At 28.0% G+C, this 13,601-nt stretch overlaps 1 protein-coding gene across 5 annotated transcripts; it reads left to right on the top strand.

The window, feature by feature from the left end:
- Nucleotides 1–3,219: 3,219 nt before the first annotated feature.
- On the top strand, nucleotides 3,220–12,828 carry LOC132951699 (mitogen-activated protein kinase kinase kinase 15-like). 5 transcript variants are annotated; one of them, XM_061023579.1, is made up of 15 exons: nucleotides 3,220–3,407; nucleotides 3,836–4,020; nucleotides 7,514–7,717; nucleotides 9,039–9,196; nucleotides 9,320–9,461; nucleotides 9,544–9,653; nucleotides 9,731–10,014; nucleotides 10,366–10,525; nucleotides 10,610–10,766; nucleotides 10,999–11,156; nucleotides 11,245–11,419; nucleotides 11,505–11,638; nucleotides 11,710–11,825; nucleotides 11,887–12,191; nucleotides 12,258–12,828. In XM_061023579.1, exons 2-15 carry the CDS (start codon nucleotides 3,886–3,888, stop codon nucleotides 12,531–12,533), a joined length of 2,514 nt encoding a protein of 837 aa, XP_060879562.1. In that variant the 5' UTR covers nucleotides 3,220–3,407; nucleotides 3,836–3,885; the 3' UTR covers nucleotides 12,534–12,828. The 5 variants fall into 5 exon arrangements, with proteins under 5 accessions (XP_060879562.1, XP_060879563.1, XP_060879561.1 ...); XM_061023580.1 differs by having other exon boundaries at nucleotides 3,836–3,990; nucleotides 11,245–11,425; nucleotides 12,258–12,827; XM_061023578.1 differs by having other exon boundaries at nucleotides 9,734–10,014; nucleotides 11,245–11,425; nucleotides 12,258–12,826.
- Nucleotides 12,829–13,601: the final 773 nt, after the last annotated feature.

Here is a 13,601-nt window from a genome sequence, read left to right as displayed (position 1 = left end):
CTTGGATTTTCTTCAACAGTAACTCTTCTGATAGGAAAGTGAATCTAATTGGTACTTTGGGGGGTAAAGAGTAAAAACGTGACATGAAAAACAAAAGAAAAATTAAGGAAAAACGGGAATTTTTACACAAAATCTGTTTTCGAGAAAATCGAATTTTGAAAATAATTTGACTTTTTGAGCGGTTTACGGACATTGTGAGTTTTCAATTTTTTTAGTTTTTTTTTCTATAAATATCAATAAAATTTTATCTGTTGAGTAAAAAAGCTTGAAAATTTAATAAAAGGCTCCTAAGTTATTGTTTCAAAGGTAGATGAAAAAAATTAAAAATCCTTAGTCACCGTTTTTATTTATAAGCATTTAAAGTTCAAATTTTGACAAAATACGAAAAAATCACGAAAATTAACAAATAATTTTGAGTTGAGAATTCATAAAAATTTTTCTTTTTAAATCTAAGATTTTAAAATGTAATATAAGATTACTCATAAATTTGTCTACCTTTATCAAAAAAAATATGTCTACAATAAACTTAAATTAAATTTTTATGATTGTCTGAAATTTATATTTTTACAACATTTGATATTCACTCGATTTCTCATGTAACAATTTTCTTATTTTATTGTTATTAAAAAACGAATGACTGTAGATACTTTAAAATCTCATTGAATGTTTATATTAGCATTTTCTATACACCATAAAATTTTGAAAATATTTTGACTCTTTTTGAGCGGTTTACGGACATTGTGAATTTTAAATTTTTTTAGTTTTTTTTTTCTATAAATATCAATAAAATATAATTTAAAGTGTAAAAAAGCGTGAAAATTTAATGCAAGGCTCCTGATATAATATTACAATTGCAGTTGAAAAATATCAAAAAATACATAGGCACAATATTTTTTTATAAGCATTTAAAGTTCAAATTTTGACAACATTTATCAAATTTATAATTTATTAATTATTTTGTAGTTAAAAATGTATAAAATGTTTAACTTTTATGGCTAAGGATTGAAAATTTAAAACAAGGCTCCACGTAAATAGGTTATATATAAATTACTTTATTCACAATAATATCATCAAATATACTTGGTAATATCATAGGCTGACTGACCGTTTTCGCTCAGAATCGTTTTTCTTATAAAATGATATTATATCATTGAATTCAAATTTAACACCATCCATTACAGTGACCCACTTGTCACCTACTGTACAACAGAGCGACATCCACTTACTCACCTTTTTTTTTTATTATTATTCAGTAGATACTAATAAAAAAATATTTTTTATTATTGTTGTAATTCAAAAACAAATAACCGTAGACACTTGAAATTTATATCATGTTTATTTTATCAATTCCTATACTTGATAACATTTTCAAAATATGTTCAGTGTTTACAGACAATTCCAATTTAAAATTTTTTTAGTTTTTTTCTATAAATATCAATAAAATGTTATTTGTTGGGTCAAAAAGCGTGAAAAATAAATGCAAGGCTCCTGATATATTGGTACCATAACAGTTCTTGAACATTTTGATGTAAGTACCAATCTAAATCAAAATTCTAATAATAATTAAAATATTTATACCTATACTAAGCAAAGACCTATAAACTAATGGACAGCGCTTAGAGGGAGAGGTCAGGGGTACAATATAGAGTAAAAGAGAAAAGTGAACGTGGGGGAAATATAGAATTAGTTTCATACGCCAATGATAACCCCCTTTATGTTCTTTCTTCTTTCTTTCTCTTATATGTTTCCAGTGCATTGATGGCAGGGTGGAGTGGAATGCGCTGTCCATTAGTTTATAGGTAATATATAAACTATATGTAATATTAGATGTAGTATTTAGTATACTTAGATAATTTTTACAAATTATTTATATTGATATATCAATAGTGATTACTAACATTTTCAAATCATCTAAGATCCAAATCTATTTAACATATTTCCATAGAGTAATAATATATGTATTATTCTTGTACACAAAGTTATATAACTCAAAAAGTATTAGTTCAAAGTTTGATTTAGATACATCAAAGTTCTCAAAAAAAATATCTGCTGAATAATTAAAAGTGAAAAAGGGCCTTTTGAAAAACAGAAGTTTGTAATTATCGCATCATCTTTACATGGTACATAAAATCTCAAGTATTCGAAAATCTTCAATTGTATTTAAAAATTCCAAAAATCAGAATTTGAATATACCAATGTATAATTCAAGCACAAAAGTAGTGTGAGCATGTTTAAAAAATCATTTCAAATTTGTTTAATAATACACTATGAAACTATAGAAAAGTTTGGAACTATACTAACATATAATATTATAATAAATTATTATTATTAATTACACAGACACGAAATTACGAAAACCACAATTATGTTTCTAATATAGAATTTTAACTTTGAAGACAAATTCATAAGCTATACGCATAATATTATTTAAGTAAACCTTTAAAAGTATGCAATATTTGCATGGTTGTTGAATCCAACAGCGGGCCCGCTGCAGGGACAGCAAGCGAAGCCCTCGTGGCCTCGTTCTATCACATTGTTTTCAAGAAGAGAGAATCTGCAATACCTACCGCAATTAATCCAAAAAAACCTCCTACTTGTTACTATTAACACTTGTACTGTTATGTCCTGTTCACACTATAAAATTACGTACGGACGTATGGTTAAATATTTCCATAAATACTTCATGGAGTCCCTATACTCTCTATATAAACTAGGAACACGCTAAGCAAAAAGTTTTTAAAAAAAAATGTTGATTTGTAGATACTTAAAATGATTTAAATTAAACATTAAAAAAAATGTTAGTGTTTTGAGTTTTCCGAAATAATGCATTAATAGATACGCTCATGAGTGTCTTACGTTTAATGGATCTCACCGTATAGTATTAGCATTAGTATAACGCTATAAAGGTACCTTTACCTACGTATGTCGTATGTGTATAACGTCAGTATACTTACACCGAGTTAGGCAAGGAACTATATTGACACGTACATAGCTAAATGGTACATGTAAACATGTAATAATAATATTACCTATCTATTGCTATAACAATTAGTAAAAACTAAAATACCGGTAGTAAAATTACGTTCTACTTATAATAAACCATTATTCGATATCTAAAAAGTAGAGATAGATAGTGTGTCAAAGTATGTATAAAAAAAAAAAGTACATGCCAATATTATGTTTTGATAATAAAGGTATTTTTAAGGCACGAGTGTTACCTTGTTCGTTGTTAGAACGTATTGTCTGGAACTCTTGAGACGTTTCCACATTATTAGTTATAACTTATCCTTGATGTTTTTCGTAAAAATGTAAGCATAAAGATTAGTAGGTATAAATACCGATTGGTGATATCAATATACTTGTTTTAAACTGTTTACGCCCTTAGACGTCTAATATTCGTTACGCCGGTAAGTATACCTACCTAACTATACATTTAAGGTTTATACATTGTACATATAATTTATACATATAAATTATATAATAATATATAGGTATGAATTATAATATTACATTATGTGTGGTTTTTAATTTTTATGATTATCTGTGAGGGGGGATCATTAATCCTATTATATATAATATGACAATATGGCATAATATATAATGTACCTACACCGCCTTTCAAAGATGATGGACTGATAGCCGACATTTATTTTTTAAGAAAATTGTACATTAACGATATTAACCAAATTATAAAAATAACACTAATGTGCATCGCTCACGGACAATATACATCAAAATAATACATAAAAAGTTATTATAATACATATTATTACATTAGTACCTCCCCCCTTATTTATTTATTAATCTAATTTTGTTTTTTTTTTTTTAATTGCAGACAATTTAGTTTTTATTCAGTGCATTCGACATTTAAAATCGCACCAAAATATGGAAATTGTGTGTATTACAGATGTAGATGATTTAGTTCAGAATTATCATGATTTGGATCATAGAAAAGTTATGGAAGAAGTAAAACAAGCATCTAATAGGATGGTAAACTCTGCTAAATTGTTTACTTTTTCGGTAATATATTTTTCGGTTGCTTTCTCATTTATTTAAAATCAAAATTACTTACTTTTTAGGATCAAATATATTTTAAGCAAGTGATGACATGGAGTACCTATGTTACATTTTTATCTCGTATTTCAATTTGCTACGTACCACTTTTTGATCCTTCTCTTGGATAAAATAAATAATAATGTAATAGGTAATAGGCAAATACCTAAATAATAAAAAACTTTTTGGTAAAAATCCGAAGTTAAAAAAAGTTATTATTCAATGAGATAATGAGAGTTGATAAATAGCCGCGTGTTATATTATTGTATAATATTGTGAGCCGTCATCATGGACCATGGCTATAGAATATAGTACTGTCTTTAATCGTGTCACAGACTAAGATATTAAATCTTATGACCAGCCGCCCATGTTTTACGTGTAAAAATAGTTTGAAATTATTTTAATAACTTACGATAGTATTTCAGAATTTTTTTTTTTCATAATCCTAATTGTATTTATGTGTTTAAGACGGTGATGTGATGTGAAATTTTACATATCTCGTTATTGGCTCGTTAATATAATATTATTATAAATTATAAATTAGTAGGTAAAAATGTAAAATAATGGAGTTTGCAACTCGCGTTGTATTGTCGTATAAACCAAATTTTACAAAATTTACTATAATAGTTTTATCTACTATAAAAAAACCAGGAAGTATATCAAAATTAAACCTCACAAATGCCATAAACCAAAAAATACTCTAAAGGTTACATACAATTTTTTTATCTTTAACGATTGAAATTGTTGTGGCAAATGGTTATCTAGAATCTAGACCTTTTTACACGTAAAATATACGCCGCCGTTCCAACTTCAGATCTATGACGTCGTAAGCATATTTATAACTCCTGTATCTCATTGAATAATTAGTGTTGAAGTGTGAGACCGAGACCCACACTATATTTCTTAGGTAATGACATACTTAAAATCCCAGCAAACTTGTTTTTAGTGTCATGATGTCCTTTAAGTAATAATCTAGTTAAGATGTTGTATAGAGAATTAGGGAATAGGGGTTTGATTTTTTTTCCTAGTAGTCCTAGTGGAATACATTTGTTTCACACTACCTATCACCCATGTAAGATTAATATACATTTTAATATTTTATTTTGGATTATGTTTATAAACATAATGCATGTTTATAAACCGGGTATCTACCAATCATGGTACCTAAATTTTTTTTAATAATTTTTGGGTGGTTTTTTTCATCGTTGGTTTTGTAAAATAAAATAATAATTAAAAATACAATTTTGTTATGATATTATCGTACCAACCTAGTACCTACTTATTTGAAAGGTTAATATTTATTTTATATCATATTATAATGTCCGCAGAAATGGATAAAATAAATTTTATCTTGTTTCTTGTAATGATTTTTTTTATAATGTTTAATTTATATCTTATAGGTATAATATTTATTATAGACTTATATAGGAATAGTTGTATTTGGATTTTGGGTAGTAGATAGGTACACATTTTAAAATTTTTCAATATTCAGTCATTTTATGTCGTGGAACGTCTTATATGTCATCCGTGTATTTTTAATTTTTATATAGTTTGGGATAAGTTAGGTAGGTTATATTTGTATTTGTAAGAAAAATACCGAAAGATAAAATGTCTCATTCCGCACATGATCTAGTTAAAGTATTTTTAGTTGCGATAATTCAGTGTATAATATATTACCTATATACAGTGTGATCACGAATTAAGGTAATACTAAATATATCAGGTGGATGACCTTGTATTGCAATGAGATTTTCGGGAGGTGATAGGCAGTACTTAATTACATATTTTCAGATAAATTTCAAATTTTTAATAGCATTGGTGTGCGCTTGCGCAATACAACTTACATTTTTTTAAATAGAAACACTATTTTTACTACATATTTGGATAGATTATTATTTTTTAAGCATTTTAGATTCTGAGCGAATTAAAAGTTTTTTTCTATTTACAAAACTGACCAAGTTAGAGAAAGCCAAAATTTGGATTTGTGCATTATACGTGTTTAATGCAATTTTCATTTATAACCACTGGAAATAATAAAATAATTGCCAAATAAATGTTTGATGGGGGACGGAGTGGCCGAGTGGACTAAGGCGTCGGTTGCGACACGCACCGTCGACGGTTCGAACTCGGCCACAGGCGGCATTTTTCTTCTGGCTGTCACGGTGTCCGGAAAGAGGCCGACATGCGACATCCCCCACCCGGGCATGGCAGATACCTACGTGAGTGTTTGTTTTGGCAGAATTTTTAAGTGGGCACCAGTAAGTATTTGCCAGGCCCGGGTTGGGGATGACGAGCTCTCTCTCCGGACACCGACACACCGTGACTGCCAGAAGAAAAATGCCGCCTGTGGCCGAGCTCGAACCGTCGACGGTGCGTGTCGCAACCGACGCCTTAGTCCACTCGGCCACTCCGTCCCCCATTAAACATTTATTTGGCAATTATTTTATTATTTCCAGTGGTTATAAATGAAAATTGCATTAAACACGTATTATGCATAAATCCAAATTTTGACTTACTCTAAGTCTCTAACTCTAAGTCAGTTTTGTAAATTAAAAAAAACTTTTAATACAAAAAATGCTTAAAAAAATAATCTATCCAAATATGTAGTAAAAAAATAGTGTTTCATTTAAAAAAAATGTAAGTTGTATTGCGCATGCGCACACTAAGTGTTAAAAATTTGAAATTTATCTAAAATATGTAATTAAGTACTGCCTATTACCTCCCGAAAACTACATTGCAATACAAGGTCATCCACCTGACATATTTAGTATTACCTTAAATCTTGATCACACTGTATATATAATTACATAACTACTAAACGTCGGCTAAGACGTAATACCTCGTATCTCCTTAAAGTGGTTTTTTCAAGAAACCCATAAAACTGATACGGGGATCAATATGATTAGATGTAATATTTTCACTAATTTATGTGTTTATTTTTTCTGTATATTTTTCTGTATATATCTCAAAATACCTTTTTTTGACTTGAGAAGTATTACGTCTTAGCCGACGTAAAGCTTTTTTAGGGTTTTTATAACTAGAACATTTCTATTTTATTATAATATTTTATAGAGCTACATCCAAACTTTAAAGTTTAAACTAATAACTCATAAGTAGGTACCTACCTACCTAATAAGTAATAATTTATTTTGAATGAATGGTGAGCATATAATAAATAATAATCCTTATCATAAGTATGTCATGCTGTAAGTCCTAGGAATATCCAAAAGTACAAAACATCCAAACATCTGTAATACAGTTTTGTGCAGAGATTTGTCCCTCTCCTAAAAAAAAGAAAATAATAAAATCATTATATCCTTTATTCTGTTTGATATAATTCATTAAATTCATTATATTTTTGAGTAAAGCCTCAAATACTTAGTATTTTTAATCTGTTGAGTTGTAAATTTGTCACTTACTATTATTTTACTTACCTTCTGTATTTTGATACCAATTTTAGTTTAAACTACTTGAAGAATTAGATTTGGAAGAAAATGATGAATTAAAAACATTTTATTATGCTGATGTAGTTATAGTTGATTGGTCAAAAAGTATTAAACTTAGCTCTTTGTCTTATTACTTGGGCTGTCGCCATAATATTGGAATGAATCAAAACATAATTTTATGTAACAATTTAGATGATGAAGTTACGTTACGTTTGAAGGTATGTATATTGTATAATGCATATCAAATGTTATATTTTGCAGTGGCATGCTCAGGAGTGGTGGGGAGGTTGGGGGTTATACCCCCCCCCCCAAATTGTCTTTTTTTACCGACCTACAGAAAATCACTTATTAGTTATTACAGCTGTTAAGAGTCATTAATTTTTCTAAATTATTAATTTTATTCGTTCAGTCAACAAGCCTGAAATTTAATACAAGGCTCCTAATATATTCTTACAGTGGCAGTTGAAAAATATTAAAAACACAGTCACAATTTTTTTTTACAAGCATTTAGTTCGAATTTTGACAAATCACGTAAAAATCACGAAAATGTGCAAATTATTTTGAGTTAAAAATTCATAAAAATTTTTATCGAACTATCTAACTATTTGATAATTTAATACAAGATTCCTCATAAGTTTGTCTACCTTTATCAAATAAAAATGTTTACCGGAAAGTCAAATAAAATTTTTATGAGTGTCTGAAGTTCAAATTTTAACATCATTGGATATTCACTCGATTTCTCATGTAGAGATTTTCTTATGTTGAATTTGTAATTCTAGTAAGTGGATGTCACTCTGCTGTACAGTAGGTTACAAGTGGGTCAATGTATAATGGATTGTATTAAACTTGAATTTCATAATATAAGAAGAAAAATGATTCTGAGCGGAGACGGTTTGTCAGTCTGGATATTTTATATTGTTACTATTTATTACCTAATAGCCTTTAAGTTCAATTAATAATATTATTTTTTATTCGTTTCTATGGTAATGAACAAAGCGTTAGAAATTAAAATCATGTTTTTAGCGGTTTTTCGTAATTTGTCGGTGGTTTTTCCGTGGCATTATATTACTATTGAGTAAATCGAAAAATTACCTTTTTTAAAAAACCATTTTGATCCAATTTGCTAAAATATAAGATACTATAAGTTGAAATCAAAGCGCTCCTTCTGGTAGAAATTTTGCATCCAGGATAAAAAAATAAAAAAATACCATTGTAAAACCACAAGCTTCTAAAATAATTTTTTGTCACGCCTGCACCGAAAGTTTGGTTTGCAATAGCGGTTGAAGCGTTGAAAAGCATCCTTTTTCCGTCCAGCGGGCGCGTCGCGTTTTTACTTTTTACCCCCCAAGTACTAACTAGATTCACTTTCCTATCAGAAAACACATCATTGTAAAATCAATACATTTATCGCTTCGCTCAGAATCTAAAATGTTGTCCCCCCCATTTTAAATTCTTGGGCACGCCACTGATATTTTTAATTTGCATATTAGATGGGAAAAAATTATCTTTCTATAATAATTATGTTCGTGTTGTTTTTAGTGGTCTTGTGATGATTCTATTACATTTATTTCATATAAACTAGCTGATTGTGGAACATGTTTTATTACTAATCCTCCATATTATGGCAATGATGAATCCACAAAATCAGTTGCAGTAACATTAGAAAAATTGTTTAAAGATGTGGAAATTCAATCTAAGTATATATATTTTTCCTTTTTAATAGGGATGCAAAGGAACTAAAATTATATTTTACATGTATTATGTACTTATATTAATAATAAAAGTAATTAATTGAAAATGTTTATTTTGAATTGATACAGAGTTCATATAAATAAGAAATTTTTATCTGACTCTGGTGAAGTGTTACGCGAAAAATTGCTCATTTTGAGAAAACGTCTAAAAGATCCTTGTGTAACTGTTGATGTATTACATAAAATGATGGAAGCATTTAGAGATGTTCAGGTACCTAGTCAAATAAAATGTCAGTGTTAACTAGAAATATGATCAACATTTTAAATATTTTTAAATTATTATTTTATATCAGGACCATGAAGGAATGGTTCAACTTGTAGAAGACATACAAGCTATTTCTGACAAAAGACATTTTACACAAACCCCGTTGTTGCAATATTTATATTCTTTTGCTTTACATAGGTACGTTACTAAAAACTGTTAAAATGTAACTTTTTTATTATTGTTAATTGTATTATCTACCTATATTCTATGGTCAGAAGTAATAAACCTGGGTATAGACAAAAAGCGTTGCTAGTTATAGAACATGCATTGGAAAAAAATAATAGCTTCCTACCTGATTTAATTTGTCTATATGGTCGTATTTATAAAGACAAATTTGTTGAGTCTATTTTTGAAGACAGAACTGCCCTTCAACATGCTATTAAATGGTATCGAAAAGCATTTAAAATACAACCAAATCTTCATGCTGGAATCAATTTAGCAACATTATTATTAGTTGCTGGGAATGAATTTTCCAAGTCTGAAGAACTACAACACATTGGTAGCTATGTGTTAATACTTAATATTATTTTTATTAATTGACTTAACAATAATTAACAATGTACAGTTGTATACTTGTATAGTTTTCAAAGCAGCAAACAATAATTTATATGTTCATTGATGGTTTTGTCTCTTATTTTTCTGATGCAGATTTTCCGAAATGCATTAAAAAATTTCTAACTATGTTTTTAGTTTTTGAGTTACTTAGGGCCGTTCTTAAAATATCCGGTTAAAGTTAACCGACACTTTACCAGACATTGTATAAGAACGGCTCTTAATTGTTTAGTTTTATCAACCAAAATATTTGAACAGTTTCATGTCTCATTTAAATTATTATTATTTCTTAATATAGATATATTTTTAAGCAATTGTATTGGCAAAAGAGGCAATTTAACATCTATCAATGACTACTGGGTTGTTGCAACATATTTTGAAATGAATGTGCTAACAGAAAATTATAGTAAAGCTATGAAAGCTGCTGAATGTATGTTCAAACTAAAACCTTTAATTTGGTAAGTAATTATTTGTAGATTTTAATATTAGGTAACAAATAATGAATTATTTGTTTAATATTATATTTTTTAATAATTATATAGGTATTATAAATCAACAGTTGAAAATATTACATTAATTTGTAAGTTTAGAAAAAAAAGTGGAGAAATAATTGCACTAGAAAAATACTTAAAGTACTGGATGAAATATTTTATAGATGCTACCAAACAAGAAATTGACAGTGACATTTGCAACTTCCCCGTGAGTACATAAATAATAACTATTAGATAATAATCACTATAAGCGTAGCCACTTTGGAATTTTGTTTAGCCCTATCAGTAATTTTTTTATTAGATACATTTTTAGAATATATGTTGACATTAAAAGCATTATAGACTAAAGACCCTCATATAAATTCATCATGCTACGCCTATGATTATCGCTAGGTATCAAGTAAAAATATTTGTAATATATAAACAAATTTTATTTTCAGGTTATTGTTTTGGAATCATCAAAAGTTTATTTGCCTAGCTATGTTAAGGTAAACCTTGAGATTGATAATAATTCAATTTCCCTAGACAAACAGTGTACAAAAGATTGTACACTAATGCAGAGTTGCCTATTTTCAGGGAGTGCAATTAGGAGTGTTAGGTATATACCTATTCAATTAATATTTGTTAGTAAATTACATTTTAATTTATAATGTTGGAATTATAATATCTGTTATTCATTTAAATAGTATTTGCAAAATAGATGAACGGTGTTTATTTTTATGTGTTAACACCAATGATAGTTTCCAAATGTATTTTTCATCATCTCTCTGTCGTCAAAGATTTTATGATCTTGTAAAAAATATGATTGATAATGATGAAGGAATTGCGACTAACTTGAATGAAGAGTTGCATAATGAAGAAGTAAATGTAGTTATCTATGTACCTTTGAATGATTATACTTATACAAATTAACTTAATTTATATTAAAGTGAACATTTTTTTCTAGTTTGCATACGAGTTTGATGGTTATAACACAAAAAAAATTCTTGGTCATGGATCATATGGAAGAGTTTATGCAGCTTTTGATTGCAATACAAAAGTGCAAATCGCAGTCAAGGAAATATCAGAAACTAATTTTGTGTATTTATAAATTTGAGTATAATATTTATTTTCATTTTTTATATTAGGTAATCTATTATTTGTTATGCTAGGCCAGTGCACGAAGAAGTACAACTTCATTCTCAACTGTGTCATCAAAACATTGTTCGATATTTAGGATCAATATCTGTAGGTGGTTATTTAAAAATATTTATGGAACAAGTACCAGGTAATTAATTTTCATTTTTATTGAGACATTGACAACATTAATAACAAATTGTCTTTTATAGAAAGTCTTTCCTCCCTATTACAATTAAAATGGGGCCCATTAAAAAAAAACGAGCGTGTTATTTCATTTTATACTAAACAAATTCTTGAAGGATTGAAATATTTACATGATCAAAAAATTATACACCGCGATATCAAAGGGGATAATATCCTGATTAATACGTTTAATGGCATAGCAAAAATATCCGATTTTGGAATATCTAAACGTCTCTCTGAATTGTGTCCCATTGCTAGAAGTGTTATGGGCACAATAGAGTATATGGCTCCTGAAGTGATAAACAATGAACCAAACGGTTATGGCACACCAGTATGAAAAAAATAAGTATAAGTTTAAAAATAGAATTATAACAAATGTTTTTTTGATTTTTTGCAGGCTGACATATGGTCCTTAGGTTGTACAGTTGTAGAAATGGCGACAGGTAAGGTACCTTACACAGAACTTGGATCAAGAGCAGCAATTACTTATTCTGTTGGTAAATATAAGAGACATCCAAACATACCAGTTGAACTGAATGACCAAGCATACCGTTTTATACTTCGGTGTTTTACTCCTGATCAAAATCAGCGAGCAACAGCTACTGATTTATTAAAAGATTTATTTATTAGTAAGTACAGGGTATGCCAAGTCCAAGTGGCAACTAAGTTATAGATATAAAATTAAAATTATAAAAATATCTTTAAACAAATTGGTTATATTTATTAAAATAGAATATTACTTACTTATCTAAAAATATATTTTATTTAACTTGAGGTAGCAAAACATATTAATGAAATCAATCACATTTCTACAGTTTAATCAAAGAATCTAAAACTATAAATATTATCTATTATAAAATATAGATGTGAAAACTATTGAAGAAGATTTAACTTTTAACTATTTAAGTTAATCTTTTAAAATATCAGTTTTATATATACCTATTTTGTTAATTAATTGACATTATTTAAAATTAAAATAAATTGAACCTATTGGCTGTTTTTCATATATTATAAATATTTGAATATTGAATTGTAAATTATATAATATATATATAGGTATATAGGTACTTATGAGTTATGAGTGGTTGCTCCTTCTTAAACTTCGTTAAATGTAAACTGCAAATAAAATACAGACCTAAAATTATATACAACCATAATAATTATAGGCGTAAAATTTAAAGTCTAAGCCCTCCCAGGCGCGGCTCCAGAGACTTACAAAGGGGGGGGGGGGGCATTTTTTTTCAGCTATCACTAAATTGCAAAGGGGACTTAGAGAATATTCTAACCGGGAACCTGTAAGTTTGTCAATAAATAATGTCTTGTATTTACACATTATATTTGGTTTTATTTAATAAAATATTTATACAACAAACTCCAGCCTTCTTTTTTTTTGTTTAGAAAATACTTCTATTATTTCGTCCACTTTATCATACATATTAAATATCATACATACTAAATTATATAGGCACATAAACCGTCCGTCGACAATTTACTATGAAAACGTATTAAAATGTTATGAGTTTATGACTGTAGTCTGTATAATGTAATTTAGTATACACTGTTAATAGTTGTTTCCCCAAATTAGTACAGAGTCCGACTATATTATGATACACACCTGACACCTCATATTAATGTCATATTGTTTTTTTAGGCCGCCAAATACAATTGTTAGGTAGGTAATTAAAATCAAGATTTAATAGTACACAAGGACAAATATGTTAAAAATTAAAATTTTTGAAAA

This window comes from Metopolophium dirhodum, chromosome 9 (assembly GCF_019925205.1).
Source record: "Metopolophium dirhodum isolate CAU chromosome 9, ASM1992520v1, whole genome shotgun sequence".
Lineage (NCBI taxonomy): Eukaryota > Metazoa > Arthropoda > Insecta > Hemiptera > Aphididae > Metopolophium > Metopolophium dirhodum.
This window is presented reverse-complemented; position numbering and strand designations above follow the sequence as displayed.